General features: G+C 34.7%; 1 protein-coding gene across 3 annotated transcripts in view; it reads left to right on the plus strand.

The window, feature by feature from the left end:
• Positions 1-18638, plus strand: part of SLC4A10 (solute carrier family 4 member 10) — a 306787-nt gene that overhangs the window by 138755 nt on the left and 149394 nt on the right. For all 3 annotated transcript variants that reach the window (XM_045868750.2, XM_045868751.2, XM_045868752.2), the window contains one exon: positions 5264-5410. In XM_045868750.2, coding sequence (XP_045724706.1) covers positions 5264-5410 — 147 coding nt within the window. The remainder of the gene's footprint in view (positions 1-5263; positions 5411-18638) is intronic.

The raw sequence follows: 18638 nt of genomic DNA on the forward strand, positions 1-18638 counted from the left end.
TTCATTAGTGGAATACATTTGTTACAATTGATGAACCAGTATTAGAAGATAATTTTTAACTACATTTCATAGTTTACATTAGGGTTCACTCTTTGTTTTTTTATATTTCTATGGCTTTTGACAAATGTGTAGTATTACATATCCACCATTACAGTATCATACAAGATAGTATCACTTCTCTAAAAATGCCCTGTGCTCTATTTAAATATCCCTACCACCTATCCATGAACCCCTGGAAACATTTGGTAGTTTTACTGTCTCTATAGTTTCACCTTTTCCAGAATTTCACATAGTTGGAATCCTATGGTACATAGCTTTTTCACTGACTTCTTCAATTAGCGATATTAATTTAAGGTTTCTCCATTTTTTCATGGTAGATAGCTCATTTCTTTTTATTGTTTAATAATACTCCATTGTATGCCATACAACAGTTTGGTTATTCATTTAAAAAACATCTTAGTTGTTTCCCATATTTTGACAATTATGAATAAAGCTGCTATAAACATTTGTGTGCTGGTTTTTGTGTGGACATTAGCTTTCAACTTATTGGAGCAAATACCTAATGAGTGAATTCAGTATTTAGATTAGAATCTAGATGGAGATCTTACACCTTTCACAAAAATTAACTCAAAATGGATCATAGACCTAAATGTAAAACACGGACTTGTGCAACTTACAGAAAATAACATAGGAGAAAATCTAGGTGACCTTGAGTTTGATGATGACTTTTTAGATGCAGCACAAAAACACAATTCATGACAGAAAAATTGATAAATTGAACTTCTTTAAAATTTAAACATACACTCTATGAAGGATTGTTATAAGAATGAAAAGATAAGCTAAAGAGAAAATTCTTGCAAAAGACATATCCAATAAAGGACTTAGATCCAAAATATAAAAAGAACCCTTAAAACTCAACAATAAGAAAACAAAAATCCAATTACAAAATAGGAAAAAATCTGAACAGACACCTCACCAAAGAAGAAATACAGATAGTAAATAAGCATATGAAAAGATGCTCAATATTGTATGTCATTAGGGAATTGCAAATTAAAAGTGAGATATCACTACACACCCATTAGAATAGCTAAAATCCAAAACGCTGACAACATCAAATGTTGGCAAGAATGTGGAGCACCAGGAACTTTCATTCATTGCTGGTTGGGATGCAAATGCCACTTTGGAAGACAGTCTGGCAGTTTCTCATATAGGTAAACATAAGCTTACCATGTGATCCAACAATTCAATCATAGTTATTTACCCAAGTGAATTTTGATATTTTAACCAGCCTTGCAAGATTCTGTCTCAGGAAACTCCTTCAGTTTGGTCTTCCTTGCATTTAATGTCCTCAAGACATCAGTTCAGCTGTGTGTCTTGGCATCCTTTTATCTGATTATGCTTGGATGTGGTTTCAGATGGTTTATTTTAGCCTTGACTTGGCAACTTTTTAGGATGTTACTTTTGGCACATGCCCATCAAATCTACATTTCATAAACAAAGACAATATTCACTATACCCAGCCAGGCCCTCTGGACTTGCCCTAAGGTGCCTGATGCCCCTTATCTTTGTCCATCTGGGGAATGGTTATCTTAATCAGTAATTATTAGAAACCTTTGCAATATTGAGACTTAGTTCAAGTACCGCCTTCTGTAAAGCCTTTATTTTCAAGTCTAGGAAATGTTTATTGCCTAAACTTCCTCAATTTTACTCATTTCCTAATTCACTGAAATTGCTTTTACGAAGGTAACAGATAAACATTAATTGCCAACTGTAATGGCTAATTTTTAGTCTTAATCTTGTTTGACTCCTTTATAGCATATAAACTAGTAACTGTCCCCTTCTTGAAACTCTCCCTCTTTGGTTTCTTTAATTTTTAAAATTTTGAAATGAAACATACATGCAGAAAAGTACAGAAAGCTTATGTATAAATTTTAAGTATTATTGAAGCAAAAACTTGTATGAAGAAACAGAACATTTCTAACACCCCAGAAGCTCCTCATGTGCCTCTCCTCAGTCACAGGTTCTATTCACCTTTATGCCAGAGGTAACAAGTATTCTGACTTTTGTACTGATCTTTTCCTGTGTATGTATCTCTGAGCAATGTATTTTAGTTCTTCTATTTTTAAAGCTTTATAAAAGAAATTCTATTATATATATATATATACTTTTGCTCAACAGTATGTTTGTGAGATTCATCTATATTGTTATACATATCTCTGGTTTGTTCATTCTTGTTGTATATATCCCATTGTGTGAATATCTCCTTATACATTTTGTTAATGGATTTTGGGGTTGTTTCCAGCACTTTGTCTTTATAAGCAGTGCAGCTGTAGAGATTCTTATACATGTCTCTTATATTTTTATACATCTTCATGCAATTCTCTAGGATTCAAGGAGATTGCTGGGTTATAAAGAATGCTATTTTCAATTTCAATAAAGAATGCTATATTGTTTCAAGGTAGTTTTGTATAATACTACTGGTACTATACCAGAAACTGGTCTGTACCACATCAAGACATAGAATTGTCAACCATTTCAATTTTTGCCAAGATGGTAGAAGTATAGAGATATCTCATTATGGTTTGAACTTCTGTTTCCCTGAGAACTAGTGGAGTTGAGTACCTTTTCCTACATTTATTTGCAATTTGTATTTTCTTTTTTATTAAATGCCTATTTAAATTTTTGTCTATGTTCCCATTGGGTTTTTATCTTTTTCTTAGGATTTGTAGGATTTCTTTGTATATCTTATTTATTAGTCCTTTATTAGTTATTTGTGTTAGAAATATATTTTTATGCCTTGTGGCCCCCAACTCTTATAATGAAGAGAAGTTCCTGACTTAAATGTAATAAAACTTATTAATCGTTTGTTTTATGGTTAGTGTTCTTTAAGAAATTGTTTCCTAACTTGGCATTAAGAAGACAGTTTCCCGAGACAATAGAGATAAAAAGCAGATGTCTAATCTCCCATATTTAATTGGAAGGCAGCTATGCTCACCACTATACCACCAACGCTCCCATATTTAACTGGAAGTCTGTGACTTCACTTTTTTTTTTTTTTTACTTTTAAGCATTTAATTTCTTTTTCTTTCTCTTAAGTGTTAGTTTTACACAAGGGTCCATCTGAATTCTCTTTCTTGCTCTGCACATTCCTCCTGATTAATAACCTTCAACATATTAGAAAATAACAATGTAGTGATGGTCCAAGTAATTTGAAATTACTAACATTTAAGATGCCAAAATTTGTGAATTATTTTAAGTATACAACTTTGTAGTATATCTTGATATCTCATAAGGTAAATTCTCTCTCCTTGAACTTCAAGAAGTTATTGGTTATTTTTCTTTTAGTTTTTCCTTATACATTTTAGATTATTTGTTCTAGTTATATTGAAATAATAATGTCAGAAATTTGTGATTGTGTTGAATGCATAGGTTAATGTATGTTTGTTTTGGGGTTCACATCTTCTCTTCCTTTATAATGATATGTTTGTTCAGGGAAGGGATACCTAGGACAATACCTCACACTTGTGAGTCCCACTTTTTACATAAGTTGGGGAGGGTTGAAACCTGCTGACTTATAAAAATAAAATAATTTCTTGTTTATATTTGTATTCTTGATACCTAGCACAATACCACTCAATAAAATGTTTGTTATTTCAGTAAACATTTGTTAGGCATCTGCTGTATGCCAGGTACTGTGTCAGGAGCTAAAGATACAAATTGACTAACATAATGTCCTTCTCAGGGAAGATTTGTAAGAATACTTTAAGGTAAATAATTACAATCAAGAGTTATTAAGTACTAGAGGAAGTACTTAAGGAAGAAAGTGGTCAACTGTGTTTAGAGTGAGAGGATATGGAAAATTTTATAGGTGGCACAATCCTTGAACTGAGACCTGAAAGGTGAGTAGGTATTCACCAGATAGTTAAGAAAGACAAAGACATTTCCTACAGTTGGAAGAATAAGAAGAGTATTAAGTGAAAACAGAGACTTGAGAACATCTGGCTAAAGGGATTAAGGGGCTCACACTGGCTTATAGTATGTGAGGCAGAGTATATTTAGAAGCCTGGCCAGATATATAGGCAGAGGTCAGATATTATTTGGCTTTAAAGAGTATTAAAAACTTTACCATATAGGAAACAGAGAACAATTAATGAGTTTAAAGCAGGGGAGTAATGTAGTCACACTTGCATTTTTAGGAAAAAAAAAAAAAAGCCATCAGTATTCAGGATGGATAAAAGGTGGGACAAGAGTGTGGTTAAGAAAGAAAAAAAATCCGGAAGGAGAATGTTCTTATAATAGTCCTGGTAGGAAATGATCAGAATCCAACTAAGACAGTAGCACTAGGGATACTGAAGAGGGAATGGATTCTAGAGATATAAAGGAGAACCTGGTGATAAATTAGATGGCCTTCTGGATTGATGGCACACTTACTAAGATAGATGATAATGGCTGATACTTGGGAGACAGAGAAAATGAGGAGTTCCATGGACGTGTTGAATTTGACATGCCCGTGGGAAGGATATGCAAGTAATATGTCTAATAGGTGGATGGATATATAGGCCTGCAGTCCAAGAAAGCAATCTGTCATTAAGTTTTAGGTCTCAGAGCCCTTAATAAATATGTATTAGCTGAAATCATAAGGTCAAAGATAGAGCCTGGGGATCTTCAACCTTGAATAGGTAAATAGAAGAAGAACCAGCAAAGGAAACTAAGATGAACAAAACAAAGGAGAAGAAAGACTACCAAGAGAAAGTGGTCATAAAGAAGAGAGTGGTCAATTGTATCAAGTGCCGCAGATAGAAATAATAGAACCAAAACAATTCCATGGGATTTGGCATTACTATGGACATTGGTGAAATCTGTTTTATGGGATAGTGATTGTTTCACATACTTAACTGTGAAGGGAGGGGAACTGGTAGTATAACACTGTTGAGGGTAAGGAGAAAACAGAATAAATTTTCTTAATGAGAAGAGTATAATTATAACTGTGAGGAATAGACACAGAGAGATTAAGACAATAATTTAATGGTGATTATAAGATATATAACCAAATAATTAGTATTGTAAATGTTTGTGATAGATCTGTGGTATATTTCAATAGGTCTAAGTGCCGAAATACATGCCAAGTTGCAAGCTTTACATACCATAAACACTCAAAAATGGTTTGCTGGATTGAATTGAATTGAGTTCCATTGATATGTAAATCATCATCTGTGCTTTGGAATAATTCAGAGTTTAATTTATGCATTTGCTTCTGATGAAGGTCATCGGACACTATTTATTGGAGTTCATGTGCCCCTGGGAGGAAGAAAAAGTCATCGACGTCACAGGCATCGTGGTCATAAACACAGAAAGAGAGACAGAGAGAGAGATTCAGGATTAGAGGATGGGAGGGAGTCACCTTCCTTTGGTAAGAATCTTTCTTCTTGTTTTTTATTAAATTTACAATGGTAATAATATTATACTTGCTTAAATCCATAATTAGCAGTCATACCTCATACTCATAAAATTGTTTATACTTTATAAGAGACGTTGGTTGGTCCGATGGGGGAGAAGTGAGAGAGAAAAACCTTGTTTATTTTTCTTGAGTTGTGCTTTATAAGGTGAGAGTTGGCTTAGATTTGTGATTGAGGAAATACCTATAGATTGTAAAACTTAGTTGTATAAACTATTGATAATATATACAAATAATAGTCATTTCTCTAAAACCCTGGCGGAGGGAATGCCTTTATTAAGTTCCCACATACTATTGCTGATGCTGGCCAAATTTCCCTCTTAGGATGTGGACATTCTACTATTTTGAATGTTCCTCCTCTGGAAGTAGATACAGAATATCAAAATATAGTGATATGGTAGTTGTTAACAATTTATGAGTGCTATGAAAGCCTGTGTCCATGACATAACCAAGAACCTGGCTTTCAGGTTCTTGACACTCCCATCTCCTATGACCCTCTCCTTCATTGCACCTAGCTCACCTACTCCTCCATAATTACTCTGTCTCTGAGGTAAATGCATTAGCTTTGCTTTCTGACCACGCATCTCTCCTGCTTGCCTGCCTGTGCAAATGCGTGACCTCTCTACTTCTTTCTGTTCATGCTAGTATCTTTCTTTCGTTGTTTTCTTAGCCTACTCTGATTTCATAGCCTATAATTTTAGCAATACTTCTGCTAATCTAAATATCATAGGGTCCCTGTTCTAATTTTATTCATACCTTTACTCCCACTTTACCATACTTATGTTGGGGTCCCTCTGTGTTCCTACTTTTTCTATGTGGCCCCAATCAATCATTCAACAGGGCAGGTTGTAACTATTTAAATTCATGATATAATTGACCTTCAACAGCACCTACTGAGTTCTACTACATTTCTTTGATCTTTAAATTAACTGTTTTTCAAGCTTTTTCATCATTCTCCACCATCCCTTTTTTCACCGTCATTTAGCAGATGCTTTCTACTTTGCAGGGAAAGTAGCTCATCAGAATGAACTCATTCAACTTCTCTCCTATTAAACATACCTATGTGCCTACATCTGCAACTTTCTCTTGATGCAATAAGGGAGTTTTTCTTTTCAATTATGTTTATTTCCTGTTCCCTCCCGTTCGGAAATGCACACAATTTATAATCTAATTGGCTTCTTCCTCTCAACTGGATTATTCTCACCATCTCTTAAACATGATTCTCTGTCATTTTGAACAGTCCCTGACCTCCCACAAACCCACAGTGCCCCTTTAGTCATTCCCATATATTCAGATATGAAGTTAGTGGCATAGCAAGTTTGGGGTAACAATTTTACTTTTAATATTCTATATATATTGCTTTATTTAATATCTGTTTTCAGTAAGTGTTGCAGAGAAGTCTGTAGTCCTTATTTTTTTTTTTTTCATTTTTAAGGTTATATCTTTTAAGCCTGAAAGCTTAAAGACATTTTTCTGGATCCCTTTAATTAAGAAAATTGCTAAGACAGGCCTACTGGTGGGTGTCTTAAAAAGCCTTTCCAATGTGCATACACTGATATTTTTCTGCTTACAGCACATTTTCCTGTTTTATCTGATTCTGTTCCACTTACTTTGTTATCTTCTTTGTGAATATTAATTATCTGCATGTTGGATAAGTGATATCTGTTCTTTGTCTTTTTCCTTTGTAGTTTAAGTTTAGTTTCTCATATTATCCATTTGATTCTCTGCAATGTCAGTTCTGCATTTTACTATTTCTATTATTAGTTTTGATTTTTTGGTTGCATTTTTAGTTTTCTTAAAGTTCTTTCTTATCTCATACTATTTTCTTTATATCTCTTCCTGTCCTTTCCTAATTAGTTTTTCTTGTTCTGCTTGATAGAGTTTCTGTTTTTATAGCCTATTGATGATTCCCAGCTATTTCTGGGCATTTCCTTTCATTCCTGAAGTAGATAATTTTCAGAGGTTTGATCTTCCTTTGGGCCACTGAGATTATTTTGATTCTCCATTGATTTGTAGTATTTGTACAGTTTCCCAATTATTTTTCATAGAGAGGCACTGCCATCAGTATGCTCCTTGTTTCAATCACTGTGTACAGGTAGGGCATTAAGCCTCCTCAAATACCATGTACTTCAGCCAGAGGTAGAATGACTATTGTCAGGACTGTGTAAAGAAAATACTCTTGTGTATCCTCCCCTGCGTGATACAAGGATGGTCATCTCTGTGTCAGTGGACAGAGAGTGGAGGTGTAAAAGTGTCCTCGATATTTTCAGGGTTTTTTTTTTTTTTTCATGAGGTGGAGTCTGGGAATGTAATAAAGAGACAATTAGGGCGCCTGGGTGGCTCAGTCGTTAAGCGTCTGCCTTCGGCTCAGGTCATGATCCCAGGGTCCTGGGATCGAGCCCCGCATCGGGCTCCCTGCTCCGCGGGAAGCCTGCTTCTCCCTCTCCCACTCCCGCTGCTTGTGTTCCTGCTCTCGCTATCTCTGTCTCTGTCAAATAAATAAATAAAATCTTAAAAAAAAAAAAGAGACAATTAGGTAGATTTTTCTCAATCAGTCCTTCATCTGCTTATAGTTAGTCCAGATTCCCTCTTAGATTCTGAGAATGGATTACATATGTTGGACTAAACCTTAATGGTTACTTTGAATTTTCATTATCTTCTAGTGTTTGAGAAAATATGTTCACATCACCTGACAAATACTTAGTAAACAAACATAAATAAACTTGTTTCCTCTGCTTCTAACCTCTTTTTTTTTTTTTTTTCTCATAGCTGGATGCAGTGTGTCAGTTTTTCAGAACAGTGGTTCTCAACATTGCCTACATCTAGGAGTTTTAAGAACATAGTGATGGCCAAGCCCCATACCAATCAGAATCTCTGGGGGCGGGGCCTAAATGTAGGTGTTTTTTTTAAAAAGGACCACCGGGTAATTCTAATATGCAGCCAAGCTTGAGATCCATTGTTGTAGAAACTTTGCTATTTAAAGTGTGGTCCAGGGTGCCTGGGTGACTCAGTCAGTTGTGTCTTGACTCTTGGTTTCAGCTCAGGTCATGATCTTGGAGTCAGGAGATGGAGCCCCACATTGGGCACTGCGCTCAGTGCAGAAGCTACCTGAGATTCTCTCCCTCTCCCTCCTCCTTTGCCCGTCCCTCTCTCTCTCTCTCAAATAAATAAATAAATAACATCTTTAATAAATATTTATGCTGGACTCCACTCTCAAAGACTTTAATTAATATTGAGTATTTACTTAGACATTGGTATTTTTTTTTTTTTAAAGTATCCCAGGTGATTTAATATCCAGCAAGGATCAGAACCATTGATCTTGAGAAGCTTCTGCCTCTTTATTTGGTGAAACTTGGAAATAAGTCAGGTGGCCTAGATTCTCCCTCTGATGTGTCAGCCACTATTTTTGGATGCCACCTACTATCTTTCCTCCTCCAACCATCTGAGTACCTTTATTGAAATTTAGACCTAAGGTCTGTTTTATCAGGGACAAATATTTGGCACTCTGGTGGTCTCTAAGCAGTAGAATTTCCTAGATCTCACTTTTTTTCAGTAACTTCAGGACAATCATCTGTCTTTATTCCTAATCCATAGTCAGTTCAGGTGCCTTGATAATCAAGTACCCGTTCATATGTTGAGACTGAAACCATGTTATAAACACCATCCCACTTGATTTGGGCTTTGGTATTCTGCATAGTGAGGCTATATGAGATTACTATGCTGAAAACTTCAAAGAAAATTTCTGAGAATATTTATTAAGCATATTTATTTTACTTGAAAGGATTTCAAAGAAAATATTTCAAAGATGTTCTTATAGGTGCCTGAGAATTCTTCAGAATTCAATTTCCAAAGAGGAATAAGATAAAGGAGGATGTGAGGAAGCATCAGGTTCTTTGTTGGGAACCTGGAGGTTTAAATTGTAAATTGGAGTATGGGTCTGTGAAGACATGCAATAATTTAGGTCTCATATTTCTGGAGCAAGCAACAATTTAACAAAAAAGATTTTTGGGAAAATGTTTGAATTTTAGTACTCGTAAAAAGTTTTGTCACCCCAATATATGAGAAATATCAGCAGAATCCTAGTCTATTATATGACCCAATTGTGTAAGGTGTGTTAGTGCTGCATCCAGGTGAAAGTGAACAGGTCTTTATGGTAGCCAGAAGAGATTATGCTTATATCGCAGACCTGCAATGATAGGTTCCAGTCTGCCAGATTCAGTGATTGGAATGTGATTCCTGGAGAGTCCAAAGATAGAGCCGGCTTTTCAGCTTTGTGCTAATGGTGGTGGTGATGCTTTGATTATACAAAAAACTTTTGATGCCAGCAAATAAGTTCAACCTATTTTTGTTACAGTTCTTAATAAGCGTGAAAGTTCATCTAAGAATGTGATGATTATTCTCCTTCCTATTGCAATCAATCCTGATATTAGAAAACTGCTAAAATTTTGCATCTTGCTAGTTTTCATGTCATCTTTCACTTACCCTATATAATTTGAAATTATATTTTTAAATGGGAATAAATACGTTGTTTGAAAATGGTAAGTTTGAAGCATAAACTTGAAGTCAGTGAAAAAATGAAAGATAATGAGGGAAATTCAGAACACTTTAATGTTTGTTTCTCAACCTCCCAACAAAGAATGTAACAAGAAAGATGATAAGAGTAGATCAATTACAAGTAGTTAATCTATAAGCAGTAGAAATAAATCTAAAAACCATAGACTCTATTAAATGCTTGTGTAAAATATGGGACACAAATGTACTGTGTAAATTAGCACAACCCTGGAATTAAACCTAGGATTTTTCTAGTTTTAGATAGTAAATTGTATATATGCTTCAGGAAAAATAAAATAAATATAGAACACTTGACTTCAAAAAGCTATTTTTTGATGGGCAGTGGCTTTCTGTTCCTATTTAATTCCCAATTGGTTGATATATTATAATATTAATATTTTAAAAATTATGTTATTACAAAGTATAACACAAGTGTTTATAAATGTTAAAACATGGAAACATAAATGTACAACTCAATGAATGATCATCAATATGTGTGTAACTACCATCTTGATAGTTAAATTCCACAAACCCCTCTTAGTGCTCCTTTCTTTTTTTTTTTTTTTTTTAAAGATTTTATTTATTTATTTGACAGAGAGAGACACAGCGAGAGAGGGAACAGAAGCAGGGGGAGTGGGAGAGGGAGAAGAAGGCTTCCTGCCGAGCAGGGAGCCCGATGCGGGACTCGATCCCAGGACCCCGGGACCATGACCTGAGCCGAAGGCAGTCGCTTAACCAACTGAGCCACCCAGGCGCCCCTTAGTGCTCCTTTCTAGTCACTATCTACCCCTCCTCCCCAAAAGGATCTCTAGCTTGTCTTGTTAAAATGGGTGGTTTGCCAGTTTTTGAATTTGTTTGTGTCTTTCTCTGTTGCTCAATATTGTTTTTTGTGGGATTCACCAGTGTTTTTGGTTATAGCTTTAGTTTATTACTTTTCATTTTTGTATAATATTCATTTGCTTGTATATGCTGTGCATTCTGCTACTGATGGACATTCGGACCATTTACATTTTGAAGCCAGTATGAGTGATGTTGCTGTGAACATTTTTATATGTCTGTTGGTGCACACATGTAGTTCTCATACCTAGAGATTATTGTTGAGTGGTAGGGTATGCATATTTTCAATTTGAGTAGATAATGCCAAATAATTTTCCGAAGTGGGGTACATATTTATACTTCCAGCAGGAAAGTATGAGGGCTTATGTCATTTACACTCTTGTCAACATTTGGCATTCTCTTAACATTAGCCATTCTGGTAAGGTGTACAATGCCATTTGTTTTAATTTACATTTCTTGAATACGAATACGATTGAACAACCTTGTGTATACTCTTTGGCCACTTGGATAGCCTCTTCTTTTTTTTTTTTTTTTAAAGATTTTATTTATTTATTTGAGAGAGAGAGAATGAGAGACAGAGAGCATGAGAGGGAGGAGGGTCAGAGGGAGAAGCAGACTCCCTGCCGAGCGGGGAGCCCAATGCGGGACTCGATCTAGGGACTCCAGGATCATGACCTGAGCTGAAGGCAGTCGCTTAACCAACTGAGCCACCCAGGCGCCCTGGATAACCTCTTCTAAGAAGTGCCTATTTAAGTTTTATGCTTTAAATTTTTGAAAATTTAATTAAAATTAAATTAATAAATTGAAATTGAAATTGAAAAAAATTTTACTGGATTTTTTTTCTTATTGATTTGTAGAGTTTCTTTATATATTAGGAATATAAGTCCTTTGTTGCTTTTACATATTTCAAATATCTTCTCAAATTTGTGGCTTATCTTTTCACTATTTTAATGATGTCTTTTGATGTGTCTTGCATATTCCAGAAGAGACTACTAAGGACCTGAGACCTTTATTCCTTAGCGTAATTTTATCCATGCTGTTATTTATATCCATTATATATTTTAGTAAATATAGAAATAGACCCATATTTTGATCCTCCATATTCTTGGCTGCAGTTTGTATTATAATGCTCTATGTTCTCAGTTACCATCTTAAAAATAAATAAAATATCTATCAACATAAGAGAAATATTTATGCCTAGAAACTTCTTTCTGATTTTGGTAGTACTGTAAAGCACGATTTATGTCATGCAATTTTAAGGTGCATAGACATGAAAAAATAGTCATTAAATAACACATTTGAACATTTTCTGTATTAAAATATAACCCGAGCCTCTCGTTAAGATGTTAAAAGTATATTGGTAGGATAATCATGAAAAGACTTCTGTGGGCATAACCTAACACCTATAAAATCATTTCTACTTTAAAGAATGAAAAGCCAGATACAGGAAGTCATAAGTTATTTTGAATCCAAATAAAATACCTCTTGTCCTTGAATAGATTATCTTACATTAATAAATCATCATTTCCTATACTATTATTGTTGTCAGTGTGTCTTAGAGAAGTCTTTTAAATACCTAGTACCCTACCTCAGACTTTCAAATTCTCTTTATTCATAACTGCCCTCATTTTTTTTATGACTAATATTTTAAAGGCATGTGGTGAGTGATCCTCATGCTTTATGAAGGGAAATACTAATAAGTCTTAAATGTATGGTTCATGAGCACAGCAACTGAGTTTTTGGGGCTGGATGCATGGTATTATAGATCCCCCGATTACTGATGCAGAGTAAACTGAAAAAAGTCATTGAAAACAGTGATGAGACAAAATGTTTCAAAAACAAGAGAAACAGTGTTGAGGCATAGTTGCTCTGGGATGTGGTCCTGACAAGTGAGTGAATAGTTAGAACAGGTGTCAATGGCAACACAAAATGACTCTATCTCCTCACTCTGGGTAGGCCTAATGGAAAGATTTCATTGATTTCTTAGTGTAACTCTAAAATTGCAATTTATGCTGTTTTTTTAAATGGCATTCAAAGTACTGATTTTTTTTTTTTTTTTTTTTGGTCCAAAAGAGCCAGCCACAAAAATAACAGCTAATTAGAAGTATTTCATTTGATTCTGGTAAGATTTGGTTTCGTAGGTATTAGGTAGCTATCACCCAGATTGTGTACTTTTAGGAAAAAGACAGTACCAGGTTCTTATTTAAGATAAACTGGATCAAGAAATGTACATGTTGCACTGTTGATTTTCTTAAGTACATCTGATATTTATAGGAATTCATCAGTCTCATTTCAAATAAATATTCATGTTCCATTCAGGAAATTGGCATCTTCCTTTGAAGAGGTAGTGAAGCACAAGACTTGGCTATTGACTCAATTCTTGTTCATTTTGCTGTAAAATTTAGTTTGACAAACTTCCTAAAATATTTGGTAATAAAACCAAACCTCACATTATTAACATTCTAAAAAAGGAAATAATGTCTGACGCAAATATGCTATATAAATGTAATTTCTTTTTTCTCCTTCTTCTTGAATGTATATAATCGTGTATAAGATAGAGGCTGCATATTGGTGTGAACAATAACATTTAAAAACTGAGACGCCCTATTTTTTTTAAGACTTTATCTTTTAGAGCAGTTTTAGGTTTAGAACAAAACTGAGAGGAAGGAATAGAGATTTCTCATATACTTCCTGTCCCCACATACGCAGAGCCTCCCTCAGTATCAGCACCGCCCACGAGAATGGTATATTTTTTACCGAGGATGGGCCTACGTGAACACATCATAATCACCCGAAGTCCAGTAGTTTACTTTAGGGCTCACTCTTGGTGTTGTAAATTCTGTGGGTTTGGACAAATGTGTAATGCCATATATCATAGTTATAATATCATACAGAGTATTTTCAATGCCCTGAAAATCCTCTGTGCTCAGCCTATTCATTCCCCCTCATGCCCCCTACCAAACGCTGAACATTTTACTCATTCCATAGTCTTGCTTTTTCCAGAATGTCATGTAGTTGGAATTACACACTAATATAGTCTTTTCAGATTGGCTTATTTCACTTAATAATACGCATTTGAGGTTCCTTCATGTCTTTTCCTATCTTTTTTTTTTTTTAAGATTTTATTTATTTATTTGACAAAGAGAGACACAGTGAGAGAGGGAACACAAGCAGGGGGAGTGGGAGAGGGAGAAGCAGGCTTCCTGCTGAGCGGGGAGCCCGATGCGGGGCTCGATCTCAGGATCCTGGGATCACGACCTGAGCCGAAGGCAGAAGCTTAACGACTGAGTCACCCAGGTGCCCCCCCCTTTTCCTATCTTGATAGATTATTTTTTTTTAGCACTAAATCATATTTCATTGTCTGGATGTACCACAGTTTATTTATCCACTCACCTACTGGGCAACTTGGTTTCTTCTCAGTTTGGGCACTTATGAGTAAAGCTGCTAAAAACATCTGTGTACAGGTTTTCTGTGGGCATAAGTTTCTAATTTTTGAATAAATACTAAGGAATGTGATTTCTGGATAATATGGTAAAAATATATTTAGTTTCTTAAGAAACCTCTTTTAGGTGCAGGTACCATTTTGCATTCCCACCAACAATGTATGAGAGAGTTCCTGTTGCTCCACAGCATTGCCAGCATTCAGTGTTTTGGCCATTTTAATAGGTGTATAATGGTATCTTGTTGTTTTAATTTGCACTTCCCTGATGACATACATTGTGGAGATTTTTTTCATATGCTTATTTGCCATCTGTTTATCTTATTTGGTGAGGTGTCTATTAAGGTCTTTGGCTCATGTTTATTTGTTTGTTCATTTATTGTATTCTTCTTTCTTTATTAAGTATTTATTTTATTTCCAGTATAGTTAATATACAGTGTTATATTAGTTTCAGGTGTATGATATAGTGATTCAACAATTCCATACAATACCTGGTGCTCGTCACGACAAGTGCACTCCTTAACCCCTTACCTATTTCACCCATCCCCCCACCCACCTCTGCTCTGGTAACCATCAGTTTGTTCTCTATAGTTAAGAGTGTTCTTGGTTTGTCTCTCTCTCCTTTTTTTTTCCCTTTGCTCATTTGTTTTGTTTCTTAAATTCCACATATGAATGAAATCATATGGTATTTGTCTTTGACTTATTTCGCTTAACATTATACTCTGTAGCTCCATCCATGTCATTGCAAATGGCAAGATTTCGTTCTTTTTTATCGATGAATAATATTCCATTGCATATACATACCACTTCTTTATCCATTCATTTATTGTTGGACACTTGGGCTGCTTGCATAATTTGGTATTGTATATAATGCTGCTATAAACATAGGGGTGCATGTATCCATTTGAATTAATGTTTTTGTATTTTTTGAGTAAATACCCAGTAGTGCAATTGCTGGATCATAAGGTAGTTCTATTTTTAACTTCTTGAGGAAACTCTGTACTGTTTTCCACAGTGGCTGCACCAGTTTGCATTCCCATCAACAGTGTAAGAAAGTTCCTTTTTCTCCACATCCACCAACACTGTTGTTTCTTGTATTTTTTATTTTAGCCATTTTGACAGGTGTGAGGTGATATCTCGTTATAGTTTTGATTGGCATTCTCCTGATGATGAGTGATGTTGAGCATCTTTTCATGTGTCTATTGGCCATCTGAATGTCTTCTTCAGAGAGATGTGTGTTTGTGTCTTCTGTCTTTGGCCCATTTTTTAAATTGGGCTGTTTGTTTTCTTACTATTGAGTTTTAAATGTTCTTTGTATATTTGGGATCATAGCCCTTTATCAGATATGTCTTTTGCAAATATTTTCTACTAATCTGTAGCTTGTCTTCTTATTCTCTAGACATTATCTTTCACAGAACAGAAATTTTTAATTTAATTTTTAAACTATTTTTTTAGAAATTTTTAATTTTAATGAATTCCAGCTTATCAATTCTTTATTTCATGGATAGTGTCTTTGATGTTGTATCTAAAAAGGCACTAACATACTGAATATCATCTGGGTTTTCTCCTATGTTAACTTCTAGGAATTTTACAGATTTGTGTTTTACATTTAGGAACATGATCCATTTTTAGTTAATTTTTATGAAGGGCATAAAGTCTGTGTTTAGATTAATTTATTTGCATGTGGATGTCTAGTTGTTCAAGTACCATTGGTTGAAAAGACTATCTTTGCTCCATTGTATTGCCTTTGTTTCTTTGTCAAAGATCAGTTGACTGTATTTATGGGGGTCTATTTCTGGGCTCTCTATTCTGTAATATTGATCTATTTGTCTATTATTTTGCCAAGATCACAGTTTGGATTACTGTCACTTTATAATAAGCATTGAAGTCCGGTAGTATCAGTCCTTTAACTGTTCTTCTTTTTCAATATTATGTTGGCTAGTCTGGATCATTTGCCTCTCCATATAAACTTTAGAATAAGTTTGTCAATGTCCATAAAATAACTTCCTGGGATTTTAATTGGATTACATTGAATCCCAATCACATTGGGAAGAGCTGACATCTTGACAATATTGAGTGCTCCTATCCATGAACATGAATGTACGGTTTTTTAGGCTCCTTCATTATTTGCACCGAATTTTAAGATTAATACCAGTGCTCTTTCAACTAGGTTATTGTAAGACATAGAAGAGATAGTATATGAAAATAACTGACCCATAGAAGGTATTAATAAATTAAAAATCTGTTTTGTCTTTTTTCTCTTTTTATAATCTCACCATAGTCAACTACTATTTCAATAAAACAGAGTTTAAAGGTATGGCCCATTTATGAATATCAAAAAATTATGATCATTTGTAAGATTCTTGTAACTGTTATATTGAATGAATACTCCTTGTGGGATTTAATCATAACTATTGTAACTATTTCTGTCTTACACCATCTCTTTTTATTTATTCAGTGGGTCTAATTGTTATTCCGCTCCTGAATGAAAACACTGGTAGGCTCCCAGTTTTTCTAGTCACGTTTAGGTAACTCAAAGTCCTCTAATCGGTAATTAAAGTGTTCAGTCTCATGTAATAGTGAAAGTTTGAACTTGGCTTTAACAATAAGGATTTTTCCACTTCTCTTGCCCAGGCCTGCTGCAGTTGAGTAAAGAGGCTGTAGTTGCTTTTTTTTTTTTTTTCCCTTTGACCTTGAACTTCTCCTTCTTCCAGATACTCCATCATTGTCCTAACTCTGGTTTCTGATCCCTTCAGATTTGGAGTGTAGGAAATGAAAAGAACTAAAGGGGTTGGGGCAGGAAAGTTTTGATTTAACTAGTACAATTGCAAACTGATATCACACTCTCTAGGCTTAATAAGGATTTGAAATTACTCATTCTCTCCTGGAGGGTCTCTCACCTGCACTCTCTTCTGCCTTATTGTTTATTCCTCTTGTTGCTGCTGCATGGCAGATTCTTGGACAGAATCAAAGATAAGCCCACATTCCACATTCTCTCTCTCTTCCTCTGGTTCTCTGTCTCTCTCGCTCTCTCATGTGACCCATATATGATTCACAGAAAATACACATACTCTCACTGCCTTGATAAATACTAGAAGAGTATGTTATCTAAAGCAGCAATCTCAGTCATCAGCATCTGGGCAGACTTTGTGTTTCTCAGGCAGAAATCATACCCCAGTCCATTCCAGGAGGCATATCAAGCCCTTCTGATGCCCTTGGAGCTCTACTTGCTTGACTTGAGGGAGGGGCAGACACCCCTCTTCCCTGCCTTTGTAGGGGAGCAAGAAGACTTGGGACTCACACTATAGCTTTCTCTGAAAAAATCCTTTCCAATATGTGTCTACGTTTTCAACTTATGATTCTTATAGCCTTAGTGTGGATGAGGAATTAGATATCTAGGTTTTCAGGAACATGGTTTGTAAATTCTGCATGTAGTCTTACATCCTCTTTGGAGAGAAATACCTATTGGTTCTTGGTGCTTCAGCTGAAATACTTATTTTATTAATCTGTTACCTTAGAGTGAGCTAATTAGCATTAATAGCAATAAATATATTATTTCAATTATGTAAATGAATTAAATGTAGGACTGTAAATGAACAGATTGTATATAACTTCAAAAAACATGAGCAAAATTTTAAAGTTCAAATGAAAATGGAAGATATTATTGATCTGCAGAGACTGAAGACATGAATTTGAAACAGAACCATTAAAATAATCACTATTTAACAATTTCATGATCTAGGTTATCTGAATATTGATTTACCTAAAGTACAACAAGGATAAAGAGGAAGAAACAAGGATACAGTAATTCAGAAATGCATAATGGTAAACATTTCATCGTGTGAATCTGCTCCCTTGAGCTAAATGTCATAGTGCAAGAGGCTTCCTGTCTTCATGACAGTAAGATCACATATGTAAAATGCAAATTTTCCGATTCACTTCTGTCATTGTACTAATTATGTTGTTATAAAAAATATATTTCTCAACATATTTGTTGACTATTCTCCAGAAAGTGCCTAAAAAATAGAGAACTTTGGAATGGGGCCGACAGAAAGGAGAATATTTTCATTCATTGTTAGGAAAAATGTCCTAAAGAACCTGTTTTAATATGTAATTATAACCATATAAGTAACATAGCTAATAATGAAAAGATGAAACTTTGCTAAGGAATTTGCTTATTTGCAATTACAATTCTATTAGGGGTTTTCTTCCGGTAGTGTAACTATGTAAGTTTGATTTTCTTAACCAACCATTTATTGAAAATATGGTCTATATTCAAAATGGAAATAGCTTATTTATTTCTTTCTGATTGTAAAATAATACATGTTCTCTGGAATTCCAGTGCTAATGTCCATT

The sequence above is a fragment of the Mirounga angustirostris genome, unplaced genomic scaffold (assembly GCF_029215605.1).
Source record: "Mirounga angustirostris isolate CCGP_5_RB_7025 unplaced genomic scaffold, mMirAng1.0.hap1 SCAF_3, whole genome shotgun sequence".
Taxonomy (NCBI): domain Eukaryota; kingdom Metazoa; phylum Chordata; class Mammalia; order Carnivora; family Phocidae; genus Mirounga; species Mirounga angustirostris.